Source organism: Mobula hypostoma, chromosome 10 (genome assembly GCF_963921235.1).
Source record: "Mobula hypostoma chromosome 10, sMobHyp1.1, whole genome shotgun sequence".
Lineage (NCBI taxonomy): Eukaryota > Metazoa > Chordata > Chondrichthyes > Myliobatiformes > Myliobatidae > Mobula > Mobula hypostoma.
Window position 1 is genome coordinate 51,714,770 of NC_086106.1, and position 16,137 is coordinate 51,730,906.

General features: G+C 41.0%; 1 protein-coding gene across 1 annotated transcript in view; it reads left to right on the forward strand.

Annotated features, from left to right (window-relative positions):
• Nucleotides 1-8,498, forward strand: part of LOC134352898 (protein FAM162B-like) — a 19,763-nt gene extending 11,265 nt beyond the window's left edge. The window contains exons 3-4 of the mRNA XM_063060484.1: nt 882-990; nt 7,549-8,498. Coding sequence (XP_062916554.1) covers nt 882-990; nt 7,549-7,656 — 217 coding nt within the window. The 3' untranslated portion in view covers nt 7,657-8,498. The remainder of the gene's footprint in view (nt 1-881; nt 991-7,548) is intronic.
• The last annotated feature ends 7,639 nt before the right edge of the window (nt 8,499-16,137 follow it).

Genomic DNA, 16,137 nt, shown 5'->3' on the forward strand with positions numbered 1-16,137 from the left:
TCATATGTTTTAGAATTCAGGTGCCTCATCCGGAGAACAGATGCATCAGAGAGGGAGAATCTGGGAAAAAGGAATAATATTTCTTCCAAGTGACATTGTGGGAAGAGCTATAGTCAAGATGACATTGATCTGTTAGATTTGGCTGCAAACATTTGACCTTAAAAATTAAATCTGATTCTTAGATGTACCAGACCCCAGTTCCCCTCCCAAAGAGAATCCAGGAGATTCAAATGGACATAGGCCTGACAAAAGTGGGTGGGAGAGAAATTGTGTGTTTAGGGTAACTCTCAAATACTAAGATTGTAACTGAGGTGGAAGTAATTGATTACAAGCTTTGCCAGAGTTGGTAAGCTGCAGAAACATGAGCTGAAGTTCTATCAGAGAACACCCACACACTCTGAGCTGTTCTTGCTACATTGGGATGAAGGGAACTGCAGACAGTGTGGTAAATTTGGTCATCAGTTTCTTTCAAAGCAATCTGAAATTTGTAAGTCCTCTGTTCCCCGGATCTGGATACTAACCTATTTTTCCACTCCTGACTATACACTCAGCTTGCACTCCAGACCTCGAACAGTGAGTGAGCTGGATGTTCAGTCATTGGGATTACTAGCCATTCAGATTGCTGCAATTGTCCGTGACGTACTTTGTGACATTTGGAATTTGACAGCATTGTGGTTTAAGTGTTACTGTGCTTAATACTACTATACATTGACATCTATCCATGCATTGTTTAAATGGGGGAGCATAAGCTCTGGTTTTCTGGAATACTGTTACAAGAAATAAGCATTCAATTTGTAGATGGAATCAATGATCTGCTCAGTAGTGATAGTCAGATATTCGATGGTTGAAATGGTCAACTCACTTGGAAATCTTTCCAACAGCATCGAAATGCTTCTAGCGGCGAGGAACAAGATCAGGGTGCAGGTTTGCTACCTGATGATTGCCATGAGCATTGTGGCCTGTGTGGTGATGGTGGCCTCAGGAAAGAAGGTAGGTTCACTGCTAACCCATTTTTGCATCTGCCAAACATCTGTAGTGAGGTTTAGAAAATAATTTGTTGTCATCTCAGCCACTAAATTCAAGCCCAGTATACTTGAGTGTGCACCCTCCACAACTCGGCAACTTTTTCACTGGTGGCCTGCAAACCCACAACTCTACCACCCTGAGAGAGATAGGGTAGACTACTCCTTTCAAATGCAGGTCTGATTCTCCTATTAGAACTTATTCATTATCATTGGATCTTTGCCCAGAGACACTTGACCCAGATATGAGGGTGTGTCAAGAGCCCTACAGGAGTTACAGTCATTGACTTGGAATCGTATAGCACAGAAACAGGCCCTTTGGTTCACTTCCACACTGACCATCAAATACCCATCTGTACTAATCCCATCTGCAGCCTTCTGTACTTTGCTGATTCAAGTGCTCTTCCAGGTACTTCTTAAATGTTGTGAAAGTCTCTCTGTCTCACCACTTCCTCAGGCAGTACATTCGTGATTCAAAATTCAAAGTAAATTTTTTATCAACGTATATGTATACCACCTTATAGAACCCTGAGATTCAGTTTCCTGTTGGCATACTCAACAAATCCAATGGCCGTAATAGATTCAATGAAAGATCCCGTAAACAGGATGGGCAACCAGTGTGCAAAAGACAATAAACTGTGCAAATCCATCTAACCCTCTCAGGGGCTGGTGGACAAACTTGGCTCGTTAGTAACTCTGCTGACAGTCATGAGACTCAGCCGTGAGGCGGCCACCTTTCATCAGCAATATACATCTAGGGGGTCGCTACGATGGGTATTCAAACAAACAGGACAGTTGGGACGTTCTGATTGAGGAACATTGATTGTAGCGAATATTGTATAAATACAGCTCACACAATTATTGGTTGCCAAGAAATGACAGATTATACACCAGCATAAAATTATAAGTAAAGTATATTTACCAATTTTCAACTTTATCAAAATAATTAATAGGAAAATAAAAGAAAGCTAAAAGGGCCAATTGCAGTTAAACCAATCTAAATATGAACATAAACGTTGGAGCTCATTTCTGTAGAAGTCAGGTGTATTGCTGTATTCATGCGCTATGCTCACATTCTGCATGAAAGACACCACCCACAGTTCAAACTTCCCTGGAACACCATCTCAATAGAAACGGCTAACTCAGGAGTACTGGCACTTCCCCCTTGGAACCTTCCATCTGTACACAACACTTACAACGGGGTCTCTCCTTTGAGCAGCATTCAGCATTTCCCTTGTGCCCCGTTCCATAACTCCTGCCAAAAGACCCCAAACCAGCCCATTATCCTTAAAACCTCATCCTGCCCAGCTCTCTCGAATGTTCCATGGCATCCCACTGGGCAGAAAGTTACAACACGTACCAAGACCATCCTGACAGGTTGACACAACCTTCCTAAGTTGAGCAACATGGCTCCTTATCTTTAGCCGAAGCCGAACACTCTTAATGGCAGGACACACTGCTTTTACAGAAAACTGCTGATATAAAAAATATTTCACAGCGTGGCAGTAGAAATCTAACCTGGGCATTACGTGCAAAAAGGAAAAAAATAATAAATAAGCAATAAATATCGAGAACATGAGATGAAGAGTCCTTGAAAGTGAGATGGTAAAGGAAACTTCCCTAGATCCTGTCTAGCCCTCTAACTCTCCACCCTAAATCCATGCTGTCTCATCATAGGCCCCTCTGCCGTGGGGGAAAAGTTTCTTGTATCTAAACTAATTGGCAGCTTTCCAGCACCTTCAACAGTAGTTAGGGATGGGCAATAAATGTTAGCCTACATCTAGGATGAAAGATTTTTTTTAAAAATCCTTCTCCCAAAAGTTCAGAGACTTAAAACATGTCCCAAAATGGTTTCAGGCTATAGTATTACCACACCTGCTGCTGAGTCTAATAGATACTTGCACACTTGTGTTCTCCTACAGTGATTGAGTGTATCTCTTCTCGAGTTAACAAGTTTGTTCCATTGTTGTTGGGCCAGTGAGCCTCCAAAATCAATCCTGTAACTGCCCTGTTAATTGGCCATTGGAGGATGAACTGATATGAATTAAACTTCAAGCAAGGACAGTCAAAGTAGAAAGTTTGCCTGTGACATGTATTGGGCAGCAATTACTGTGCCGGGATTTTTCTGTGACAAGTAAAAGCACTCTGACAGTGGAAATCACATGAATGGGATCGATTTCAAATCACCTTAATGTTGCCATGCTTTAATTTGATTTTGAGAAGCAAAATAGAAAACAATTTCAGCTGGAATTTCTGTATCTTCAACATCCGGCAATAGTTGATATGGCTCATTTCAACAAATTGAATTTAATCCTTGTGAGACTAGAGTGGGAGGGAACCACACCTACAGTTGTTAGGTCTGATCAGTCTGCAAATCATCTTAAATATACTATTTTGAATTATTTTGCTCTATCTAATGAAGAGAAAATGAAACAGCCCAGCCGTTCATTGTGGCACTAATGTTGCTTGGCTATCTCCTGTCAGCCCACTCATAAATCGGAGATTCTGATTAATGTCAAGATAAGCATAAGTGAGGATGGTGGTACAAAATTATCAGGGCATGAGGGCATGTCCCAGAGCAACTGAAACAATAAGGCAGATGCAAAATACCAGGACAATAAATAGGTATAACAAGATTAGTCTTAGTTGTAGGTTATGCTCTGTAGAATTGAAACAGAATGAATAAAAGTGAATAAACCTCTTAAATCAATGTTTTATGTTACCATTTGCTAACAAACAGACTTAAATATTCATTATCTGACATTGAAAATATAACCAGTGAAGTAAAAGTAGGCAGTGCTGATGCAGGCAGGTCCGGGTAGGCCTCAGAAGCAGATCTGGCCCCTTTCCACAGGTTCTTGGCACTTCAAAGAAGGGGGTTTGTGATGTGGCTTTGAACCCCATATTCAAGAGTGTAGCATAACTAATTAGAAACCACAGACACAGTAAAGGGGGAAATGCTGTTAAGGACTATCTACAGGCCAATGGAGAGGAATACAAGAGCTACAGACCCATTCAAACCAAAGAACTGTGAATCCATCAGAACAAGGCACTCCCAGCATCCATAGTCGGGTAACTACAGTCAGACTGGAATTTTGATTGTGGTATCTGTATCTAGACATTCTCTTGAGATCCATAGATTGGAAACTACAGACTAATTAAACATCTCCACTGGGCGCAGTAGTCCCATTAAGTGTCACAGCTAAGAACAGCAGCAATTATTTAGAAACATTAATTGTATGCCCCCAAAGTAAAGTGCCCCAGCGGAATGTAATCAGGCATGTGTGATGCTAACACCTTGAAACAGAGCTTTGTAAAGGAAGTGGATAATAGAGCATGAGAGGGAGAGGCTTTAATCTGGTTTTACCTCTGTATGTGAGTTCAGTGATTGAAGTCAACACGATGGAACAGAGCAGGCAAAAGATAAAGGCATGGGAGGGCCTACTGTGAGCAAAGAGAACCTGCAGTGGTCTCTTGTCATCGAGTCATACCTCACAGAAATGAACCCGTCAATACTGAAAATTAAGCAGTCAGCAGAAATGGGTTGTTGATGTTAGCACAGCCTTATAATCTGACAGGCCTATTTCCATGATGTATCAATGACACTCATTTACACTGATCCCATTTTATTCTCCAAACATTCCCTTCAACAACCCCCAGCTTCTATCGCCGGCCTATACACTGGAGACTATTTGCCAAAGCCAATTAACTTTTCATTCTAGTCTAATATTAGGTGCCAATCATTAGCAGGCTTTAATGTTGGCCAAGTCCATCTGTGGGATGCCCTGTCCAACCTTGATGCTTCACTTCCTTCCAGATTGTTCTTGTAGAGCGCAGTGTAACAACCCCAGCACCATATTGTTCTTGTAGAGCACAGTGTAACAACCCCAGCACCAGGTTGTTCTTGTAGAGCGCAGTGTAACAACCCCAGCACCAGATTGTTCTTGTAGAGCGCAGTGTAACAACCCCAGCACCAGATTGTTCTTGTAGAGCGCAGTGTAACAACCCCAGCACCAGATTGTTCTTGTAGAGTGCAGTGTAACAACCCCAGCACCAGATTGTTCTTGTAGAGCGCAGTGTAACAACCCCAGCACCAGGTTGTTCTTGTAGAGCGCAGTGTAACAACCCCAGCACCAGGTTGTTCTTGTAGAGCGCAGTGTAACAACCCCAGCACCAGATTGTTCTTGTAGAGCGCAGTGTAACAACCCCAGCACCAGGTTGTTCTTGTAGAGTGCAGTGTAACAACCCCAGCACCAGATTGTTCTCGTAGAGCGCAGTGTAACAACCCCAGCACCAGGTTGTTCTCGTAGAGCGCAGTGTAACAACCCCAGCACCAGGTTGTTCTTGTAGAGCACAGTGTAACAACCCCAGCACCAGATTGTTCTCGTAGAGCGCAGTGTAACAACCCCAACACCAGGTTGTTCTTGTAGAGCGCAGTGTAACAACCCCAGCACCAGATTGTTCTTGTAGAGCGCAGTGTAACAACCCCAGCACCAGATTGTTCTTGTAGAGCGCAGTGTAACAACCCCAGCACCAGATTGTTCTGGTAGAGCGCAGTGTAACAACCCCAGCACCAGATTGTTCTTGTAGAGCGCAGTGTAACAACCCCAGCACCGCCCATCAGATCCCATTCTGTGATCTCCCCTCACTTCACCACACGTGCACCAACAGGATATCTCCATCCCGTGTAATCATTTAGTGGTTTAAAAAGCCATCTTGTCAGTGAGAATATAAGAAATAGAAACAAGAGAGAGTCCTAGGGCTCTCACCTGTTTCTCTTTCAGTAAGATCATTACTCATATGCATAAACCGCATATCCCCCCACTTTCTTAATATATAAAAAAATGCCAGTCTTTATCCTGAGCAGGCTCAGTGATTAAGCTTCCACAACCAACTTGGGTAGAGAATTCCAAAGCACAGTGGGCAACGATGAAGACTTTTCTTTTCATCTCAGTCCTGATCAGTTCCCATTTTATTTTGGGATTGTGAACCTTGGTTCAGATGCCCATCGGTATACCTACTTTGTAAAATTATCGCCTGTTTCAAAATAATTGCTGCTCATTACTCCAACCTCAAGAGGGTGTAAACTCAGTCTCCTCTGTAAAGGAAACCCACCAAATGCAGGAATCAAACTGGTGGGCCCTCACTGCTCTTCCTTTATCAGGTATATCCTTGGGTAGGGAGACCAGATCTCTGAGGCCCCGCTGATCATGTGGGCTGTTGGAGTGGATGTCTCTGTCCCTCTTGCAATAAAGGCTGGTGTGCTGTTTGCTGTTTTAATTTCTTCCTGTAATTAAGTGTGTGTTAGATTTTGGTGGCTCTTTCCCCTCTGAATACCAATACCTTTGCACACATCACCATTTAAAAGTACTCAACCTTCCTATTTTTTCTACTGCAGTGGATAACCTCACATTTTCCACATTATAATCCATCTTTCAAGTTCCAATAGCAATAGTACCAAAAATACACTGACACACGTAATTCTTTTCAAAACTTTATTCTCTACTCATAGCATGCTATGGGGGAAGTCACAGACTGATATCCCAAAGGAGCTAGTCCGGAGACTGTCCCTGAATTACACAGTTCTTCACAATTTATAACATTGATCAGGTACAATAGCAGGAAATCTTACGATTACAAGTTTAGCTAATATTAGAATCATTTCAATCACATGCTAAGATACAATTAGATGTAAGATAATCATTGGACAGTTAGTTATGATTATTTTAAGCCAAAGCTAGCCCATCAGTTCCTCATTCGGACCCCTTCCCCTTTTCTCCAGAACATTCTAGCCCCTACACTATTCTTCCCATATTTAGCTATACCTTGAGCTGCTTCTGCAAGATCAGATAGTTCCTGATTTGAGCCCTTGCCTATCTTTAGAGAACAATGACTGGTACGTCACCGGCTGCTGGGGAAAGCTTTTTTCTAACTTGTCCAAAGCAGTTCGCTAAGGCGCTTACAAAGTGATTGATCATTAATTAATCATTGTCCGTCCTCTGTTTTTCCCCCATTTACCTATCCCTTCATTCTATCATTACCTCCCTGATGTCTCTTGGTACCTTGTTCAGTGCCCACGCTGCGACCTATCATCTCCAACCTTGGATATATTAAACCCTCATCCAAATCATTGACATAGACTGAAAAGATGGAAGCCAACATAAATCCTTGTCACATCCACTGATCGTAGCCTGTTTACCTAAATATTTTGTTTGTTCCCACTGTATTGTGGCCATCCTGGTTTTTGAATCAAGGGAACACTACCTCAGTCTGGAGTGGTGGTAAGGAAAGACAACTTGGAAATAGAGTGAATATGTGTGAGGGCTGATCGTGGCCTGCCTGTCCCTTAGTCGACATGGATCCCGGTCATTTTGTGCTGTCAGTAACATTTAAAGTTCTGGGAAGGTTTCTGAGCTTTAAGTTTGCCTTACAATGTAATGTGAATATTGATTAATATAAAACTCCCAAAAGGAAGTTCAGTCAAGACTCTGAGCAACTCCTGTGTTTTTCCTTTCTCTATTTATAGGCTTTCAGGGAGCATAACAGCCTCACCAAGTGGAACTTGGAAAAAAAAGCCAAACAGAAAGAGCAGTATCTGCAGGAGCGTGGGATAGTCACTGAAAAGGCCCAGTAGCTGGGCAAAGACTCAACAGCTCCACTTTGATTGAAGATAGCTGATAGATATTTTCAACAATGGCTGCATAACTCATGAGCATAAAGACTGGTATATGCATACTCCACATCAATCTTTTTAATAGTTGCTCTTTAAATTAATCTATGGTTGGTAGTGTTTTAATCAGATCCTTTCCCACTTTGTTCTGATATAACCATTCTATATTTTCCCGGTAATGTCATGACCCTCACATTAGATCCGGTTGTTGCAAACTGTCATGTTTTTGCCCAGATGAGATACCCAGGTGCACTTTTAAAATAGAACAATTAACTTATTGATGCTTTTGCATGTCTCTGTGGAGTCTGAGGACTATTTTTAAAGACTCCTGTTCCCAGGAATGGTACACCAGTCCATTTCTCTCGGCCCTCATGAACTATCACCTCTACCATTTCTAGTTTTTCTGTTGGCATGCATTCATGGTACTTCGCATGTGTTTTATTGTAACTCATTTGAACCCCATTTGCCTCCATCAGTAGAGCTCAATTTTAACCTGTAGGAACACAGCTACTGTTGTTTTGGTTTTTTTCAACATAGAATATAAAAAGAAATGCTGGTGCACCAGGTCAGTAAAACACACTGCACTTCACCACAGCTGGCATGACCCACAAGAGAAATTATTCTGCAATCTTCACGATTGATCATTAGTACTCAAAGCACTTAGAAATGCTTTAACTATAGAACTGCAGTGACATGAAAACAGTTTGTCAATTGTATGAGATTCTACATTGATATTTTTGTAAGACTCTGAGTAAAGTATTACCTGTCTAATGTACTGTCTAAATGAATATTTATTTGGAATCAAAGTTCCTCGGTGTGTTTTTATTTATTCTGTGTGACATTTGCAGAGATGGTGACAGTGAATTTGATTGTTTTGATCACTGGCACACATACTGTCAGGATGCAAAACAGCTTTAACACAAGGACAGTATAGGTGGCGCTTTGTCAAGGTTCTTGATGACACACTGGAGCGGGAGAGGTGTAAAAAGAGACCAGCTGGCAGAGAGACAAACAGGGCAGTCATTTTCATCAAGGAGAGGGCCATGCCAGTCATATCAAAAAATTCCTAAATCTAATCTGCTGCAAATTGCCAAATCGTGGGAGGTAAGGATTGATGTGGAGAGGAAGCTACAGTTCCCAGAGGTGGTACAAACCACACTTCAACCAGACCAGTCCACTGAAGACAAGAAAATCATCCTGATGGAGCTCACAGTACCATGGGAGGAAAGACACCAGGAGACTTACTTTATACTTTATACTTTATTGTCACCAAACAATTGATACTAGAACATACAATCATCACAGCAATATTTGATTCTGCGCTTCCCGCTCCCTGGATTACAAATCGATAGTAAATATTAAAACATTTAAATTATAAATCATAAATAGAAAATAGAAAAATGGGCAGTAAGATAGTGCAAAAAAACCAAGAGGCAGGTCCGGATATTTGGAGGGTACGGCCCAGATCCGGGTCAGGATCCGTTCAGCAGTCTTATCACAGTTGGAAACAAGCTGTCCCAAATCTGGCCATACGAGTCTTCAAGCTCCTGAGCCTTCTCCCGGAGGGAAGAGGGACGAAAAGAGTATTGGCTGGGTGGGCCATGTCCTTGATTATCTTGGCAGCACTGCTCTGACAGCATGCGGTGTAAAATGAGTCTTATGAGTCAAAGGCCCTGAAGTACCAGTCCTTAGTCCAGGAGTGCAAGGACAAAGGATGGCAGATGTGGCTATTCCCCGTGGAGATCGGCTGTAGGGGGTTCCCGGCAAGGTTGGCTTGGAGGTTGCTGTCTGCGCTGGGCCTCGATGGAAAGAGCAAAAACCAAGCAGCTCGCAGGATGGGGGAGGAATCGGAGAGAGCCTCTTGCTGGATATGGAGCAGGCGAGAGGAGCTGATGTGAAATTTGTTAACTTAGCAGCAGCAGTTCAATGCAATACAGAATTTAGCAGAGAGAGAGAGTAAAAATAAATAAAATAACACATAATAAATAAACAACTAAATCAATAACGCATATTGAATAGATCTTTTTAAAATGTGCAAAAACAGAAATACTTTTTATTAAGAAAAGTGAGGTAGTGTCCAAAGCTTCAATGTCCATTTGGGAATTGGATAGCAGAGGGGAAGAAGCTGTTCCTGAATCGCTGAGTGTGTGCGCCTTCAGGCTTCTGTACCTCCTACCTGGTGGTAACAGTGAGAAAAGGGCATGCCCTAGGTGCTGGAGGTCCTTAAAAATGAACGCTGCCTTTCTGAGACACCGCTCCCTGAAGATGTCCTGGGCACTTTGTAGGCTTGTGCCCAAGATGGAGCTGACTAGATTTACAACCTTCTGCAGCTTCTTTCGGTCCTGTGCTGTAGCCCCTCCATACCAGACAGTGATGCAGCCTGTCAGAATGCTCTCCAAGTTACAACTGTAGAAGTTTTTGAGTATATTTGTTGACATGCAAAATCTCTTCAAACTCCTAATAAAGTATAGCCGCTGTCTTGCCTTCTTTAAACTACATCAACATGTTGAGAACAGGTTAGATCCTCAGAGATCTTGACACCCAGGAACTTGAAGCTGCTCACTCTCTCCACTTCCGATCCCTTTAGGAGGATTGGTAGGTGTTCCTTGGTCTTACCCTTCCTCAAGTCCACAATCAGCTCTTTTGTCTTACTGACATTGAGTGCCAGGTTGTTGCTGTGACACCATTCCACTAGTTGGCGTATCTCTCTCCTGTACGCCCTCTTGTCACCACCTGAGATTCACCCTCCTTAGTTATGCTCTGGCTCTTGATGCATGTATAGAATGCCTGGCTATTCACCTTAATCCTACTTGCCAATGACATCTTATAGCCCCTCCTGGCTTTCCAAATTCCCCTTTTGGTTCCATTCTGGCTTCTTTATACTCTTCATGTTCTCCACTTGATCCTAACTTCCAAAGCTTCCTTTTCATTCTTGACAAAATCGTTTACCTCTCTGGACATCGAAGTTTCTCTTATCTTTCCATCCCTGTCCTTCTTTCTAACAGGAATATATCTTTCTGGATGTCTGTGCAGTTGAGCTTTAAACACTCTCCACATGAATGATGCAGACGTGCCAGAGAAAAGGTGCTCCCAATTAACTCTTCTTAGTTCCTGCTAAATCCCCTTGTAATTTGCCATACACCAACATAAAACTCTCCTGCAAGGACCATGTCTATCCTTATCTATAGTTATCCTGAAAGTTAAGGAATTGTGGTCTTTGTTCCCGTATTGCAAACCCACTGAGGTGTCAGTAGCCTGGCTAGGCTTGCTACCCAACACTAAATCCTGTATGGTCTCTCATCTCATTGGACCATCCACATATTTATTTAAACCCTTATGATGATATCATCATCATCATCATCATGTGCCATGCCTAGGCTGAGCTTTGACTGCCATGGCCCACACTCGGGTCAAGTGGATCAATTCATTGGTATTCATTTCCAGTTCTCTGGCTGCTGATTCCATCAGCATTTGTCTTCATCTTCCTCTTGCTTTCTTCCCTTCAATCTTTCCCATAATTACCGTGCATTCTAACTCATCTTTCCTAATCACATGTCCAATGAAGTTATGTTGCCTTTCCACAATCTCCTACATTATTTCTCTTTTTGTGTTGGCTCTGTTCATGACATCCTCATTAGATATTCATTTCATCCATGATATTCTTTGCATCCTCCTCAAAAACCACATCTTTGCTGCTACAATTCGTTTCCTCATGTTACTAGATATTGTCCAACATTCTGAGCCATATAACATAACTGGATAAATGTAACATTTCAGTACTCTGAGGTGGGTTGTCATGCCTAGTTTAGTATTGGTTAGTATACTCTTCATTCTCATAAAGGTGTCTTTTGCCATCCCTATTCTTCTTTTAATGTCCAAGTCGCACCTGCCATCTGATGTCACCCAGCTTCCTAAGTAGCAAAAGTTCTGTACTTGTTTTATGTCTTCCCCATTTATTCTCAGCCTGCAGATAGGATTCTCCTTCTTTTTGGATATCACCATACATTCTGTCTTTTTGCAATTGATAGATAAACCTATTTTTGCACTTTCTTCAACAATTATATCAATTAAATTTTGTAGTTCTTCCTCCGTACTTGCAATTAACACAGTGTCATCTGCATATCTGAAATTATTGATGTTTTCACTGCCAACTTTGATTCCCGAGATGTCTCTTATTTTTTGTAATAGTGTTTCACTGTACATATTGAATAAATCAGGGGAGAACACACACCTTTGTCTAATGCCTCTCTTGATTTTTGTAAATTGACTCTCTTCTCCATCGATTATTACAGCGGCAGTTTGTTCCCAGTACAGATTTCTGATTAGGCAGAGGTCTTTCGGATCTAGATCTAGAGTTTCCTGTGATATTTCAAATAACTTTTTGTGCTTCACTTTATCAAATGCTTTTGTGTAGTCGATAAAATGAACAAATCTTTTTGCACTTAAATAGCTCATTCTGATAGTATCCTTAACATCAGTATTGTGTTTCTTGTACCTCTGTCATTCACAAAACCACATTGTTCTTTGCCTATTTCAGCTTGTATCTTACTTTTAGCTCTTGACATCAAAATTCTTAGAAGTATCTTGGTGATATGACTCACTAAAGTTACGGTCCTATGTAATTCACATTCTATTGCTCCAGGTTTCTTAGGAAGAGTGATAAATACTGATTTTTTTTTTATCTCTACTGGTATTATTCCAGTCTCATAAATGTCATTGATTAAATCAGGAGGTTTTTGAATTCCATAATCTTCAAGGGTGATAATTTGTTCTATTAGTAATTCATCAGGACCTGCTGCCTTTCCTTTCTTCATCTTATTTATTGCATTACGAACCTCAGATTTTAAAATACTTGGACCTTCAATGTTTTTCTTAATTTCTGGTTTTTCAGCTCGATTGTCTTCAAACAATTCCTGAATATACTCAGTCCATCTATTCATAATCTCATATTTTTCTATGATAATGGTACCATCCTTTGCTTTCAAACATCCACCTGAAGAACAGAGGAGCTTTTTACCAGTGATATTCTTGATTTGTTGATGTAACCTTTTTGGATCAGTAATAGGAATTCTTCCTATTTGCACACATTCCTAGTTTAACCATCCTTCTTTGGCTTTTTGACATAAGCTTTTAACTTTTTTATGAGAGGAATTATATTCTATAGGATTTCCTTTCTTCCGTCTCCTTTCTTCCATTAGATTTTTGATTTCCTCTGTCATCCATTTATTCTTTGTGCTTTTTTCTTTTTTAGGAATCACTGACTTTGCTGATTCTACCAAGGCATCCTTTAGAGAGTTAAATTTCATTTCTACATGATTGCTATCATCTTCAACAGATTCTATTTCTAGACTTTGAAATCTATTCCTTACTTCAATTGTAAATTTTTGTTAAGTTTTCTTCTTTAATTAATTGCAAGTAGTCAAGGGATTGTTCAGGTTTTTGCTTCTTCAGTTTTTTAAGTTTTACTTTTACATGACATACTACTGAGTTGTGGTCACTTTTACAGTCTGCACCTGGATATGTTTTGCATTCAGTCACTGAGTTTCTAAATCTTTGGTTTATAGTAATAAAGTTAATTTGATTTCTAGTGTTATCATCTGGACTTTTCCAGGACTACAAGCGTCTTGGATGGTTTTTAAAGTAGGTATTCATAATGACCTGCTTATTCATCTTGCACCATTCTACCCATTTCTCACCTCTTTCATTTCTTTCCCCTAGTCCAAATTTTCCTATGGTATTTCCATCAACACCTTGTCCTACTTTAGCATTTAGATCTCCCATGACAATAACAATATCTTGAGATTTGAATCTATCCTTTGCTTGTTCAAGCTCTTCATAGAATTTATCTTTATCTTCATTTGTTCCATCTGTTGTTGGTGAATATACCTGTATAATTGCTAAATTAAATGGTTGTCCTCTGAATCTAACAAGGAGCCCTCTTTCTGATATTGCCCAATGTCCTAAAACACTTTCTGCCATGTTTTCATCCATAAGAATTCCTACTCCATTAGTATGGGATATTCCACAAGAATAAACCAGTGTTTTATTTCTAATCTGACATGTTCCAGCACCTATCCAACGAACTTCACTAATTCCCATGATGTTAATCTTTAGCCTTTCCATTTCATTTATCACATTGTTCAATCTTCCTGCTTGATATAGGGTTCTTACATTCCAAATGGCAATAATTTTCTTTTGTGTTATTTGAATTTTATGAGCAGTAGCTTGATGACAATCAGGGATCCCCTGCTGACCAGAATCAATCCTACTGAGCAAAGCATCTTCAGAATTGTCTTGAAGATCCTCTTGACGCTGTTGTTGTGTGATACATTTTGTGAGTTTGACCATGGTTTTCTTAGCAAATAGCAACGGTGGTTTGCTATTGCCTACCATTGGGTGAACTAAAGAAATCGCCATTTCTCTTCCCAAATGTTTATCCACCTGTACTATAGCCATTGACATTTGAGGTCCTAGCTCATCCGCCTTCTCCGTCATAAGTTCAGTTACTGAACCTGCCGGATCTGCTGTTGGCCTTCGCTCATATCCTGAGCAGGAACCCTTGCAGATGCTACCGTTCCAGGTCAGAGCAGCCCTCGGAGCAATGAATGACTAAGGGTAACTCCATTTTCCCCAAATCTCTGAAAGTCCCCAATCAGAGCCTCATCACTGGTTGCAGTTTAGAGTCATACCCAGGACTTATGATACAGGAGCAAAATTAGGACATTTGGTCTATCAAGTCTGCTCTATCATTTTACCATAGCTCATCTGTGTTTCTTGTCAGCCCCAATCGTCTGCCTTCCTCCTGTCTCCCTTCATGCCCTGACCAATCAAGAATCTATCAACTTCTGCCTTAAATATACATAAAGACTTGGCCTCCACGGCTGGCAACACATTCCGCAGATTCACCACTCTCTGGCTAAAGAAATCTCCATTCTAAAAGGATGCCCCTGTAATCTGAGGATGTGTCCTCTGGTCTTAGACACTCCCACTATAGAAAACATCCTCCCCACATCCTTTATTCCATCTGCCACTTCTTTGCCCATTCTCCTAATCTGCCTAAGTCTTCTGTCACCTTTAATTCCAAAGACACAACATCAACCAATACTCCTTTGTCCATATTGCTTGTTATTTCTTCAAAGAATTCCAACAGATTTGCCAGGCAAGATTTTCCCTTGCTGACTACAGCTATTTTATTATATGCCCCCAAGTACCCTCATTCCTGAACAATCAACTCCAACATCTTCCCAACCACTGACATCAGACAAACTGGCCTATAGTTCCCTTTCCTCCACCTCTAAACATTCTTGAAGAGTGGAATGACATTTGCAATTTTCCCATCTTCTGGAACCATTCCAGAATCTAGTGATTCTTGAAAGATCATTACTAGTGCTTCCACAATCTCTCAGCCACCTCTTTCAGAACCCTGGTCTTGTCCAGGTGATTTATCTACCTTCAGACCTTTCAGTTTCCCCAGAACCTTCTCCATAGTAATGGTAACATCACACACTTCATGCCGTCTGACACCTGGAACTTCCACCTGATACAAAATACTTATTCAATTGGTCTGCTATTTTGTTGTTCCCCCATTTTACTACCACTCCAGCATCATTTTCCAATGGTCCAATATCCTCTCTTGCCTCTCTTTTACACTTTATGTATCTGAAGATACTTTTGGTATCCTCTTTAATATTATTGGCTAGCTTACTTCCTTACTCTTTTTTACCTTAATGACTTTTTAGTTGCCTTCTGTTGGTTTTAAAAACTTCCCATACTTCTAACTTCCTACTAATTTTTGGTCTATTATAGGCCCTCTCTTTGGCTTTTATGTTGGTTTTGACTTCTCTTGTTAACCAAGGTTGCATCATCCTGCCTTTAGAATACTTCTTTAGGATGTATATATCCTGTGCCCTCTCTCACCTTATCTCCTTATCTGCTCACCACCTCCCTCTGGTGCTCCACACTTTTCTTGTTCTTCCATGATCTTCTACCCTCTCCTATCAGATTCCCCTTTGTCCAGCCCTTTATCTCTTTCACCTATCAACTTCCCTTTATCATTCCTGATGAAGGGTCTCAGCCTAAAATGCCTGCAGATTTTCTCGTCTTTGTGCTACTGTCGGGATCTGCCACCATGAATGCGATACTGAAAGTAGGTCAATACCCTTTGCCCAGGATTGAGGACATCTCTCCAAACCTTTCTGGAGGGAAACACTTCAGCAAAGTGGACTTAGATGTGGTCTATCTACAGATGGAGATGGAAGAAGAGTCCAAAGTGTTTCTCACCATAAACACAAACAGTGGGCTTTATCACTATAACAGGATTATTTTTGGAGTAGCATCTGCATCTGCAGTCTGGCAAAGGGCTATGGACCAGGTGTTACACGGCTGCCCAGGTACTGTTTTACCTGGATGACATCATTGTTACTGGTATGAATTACAAGAAACATC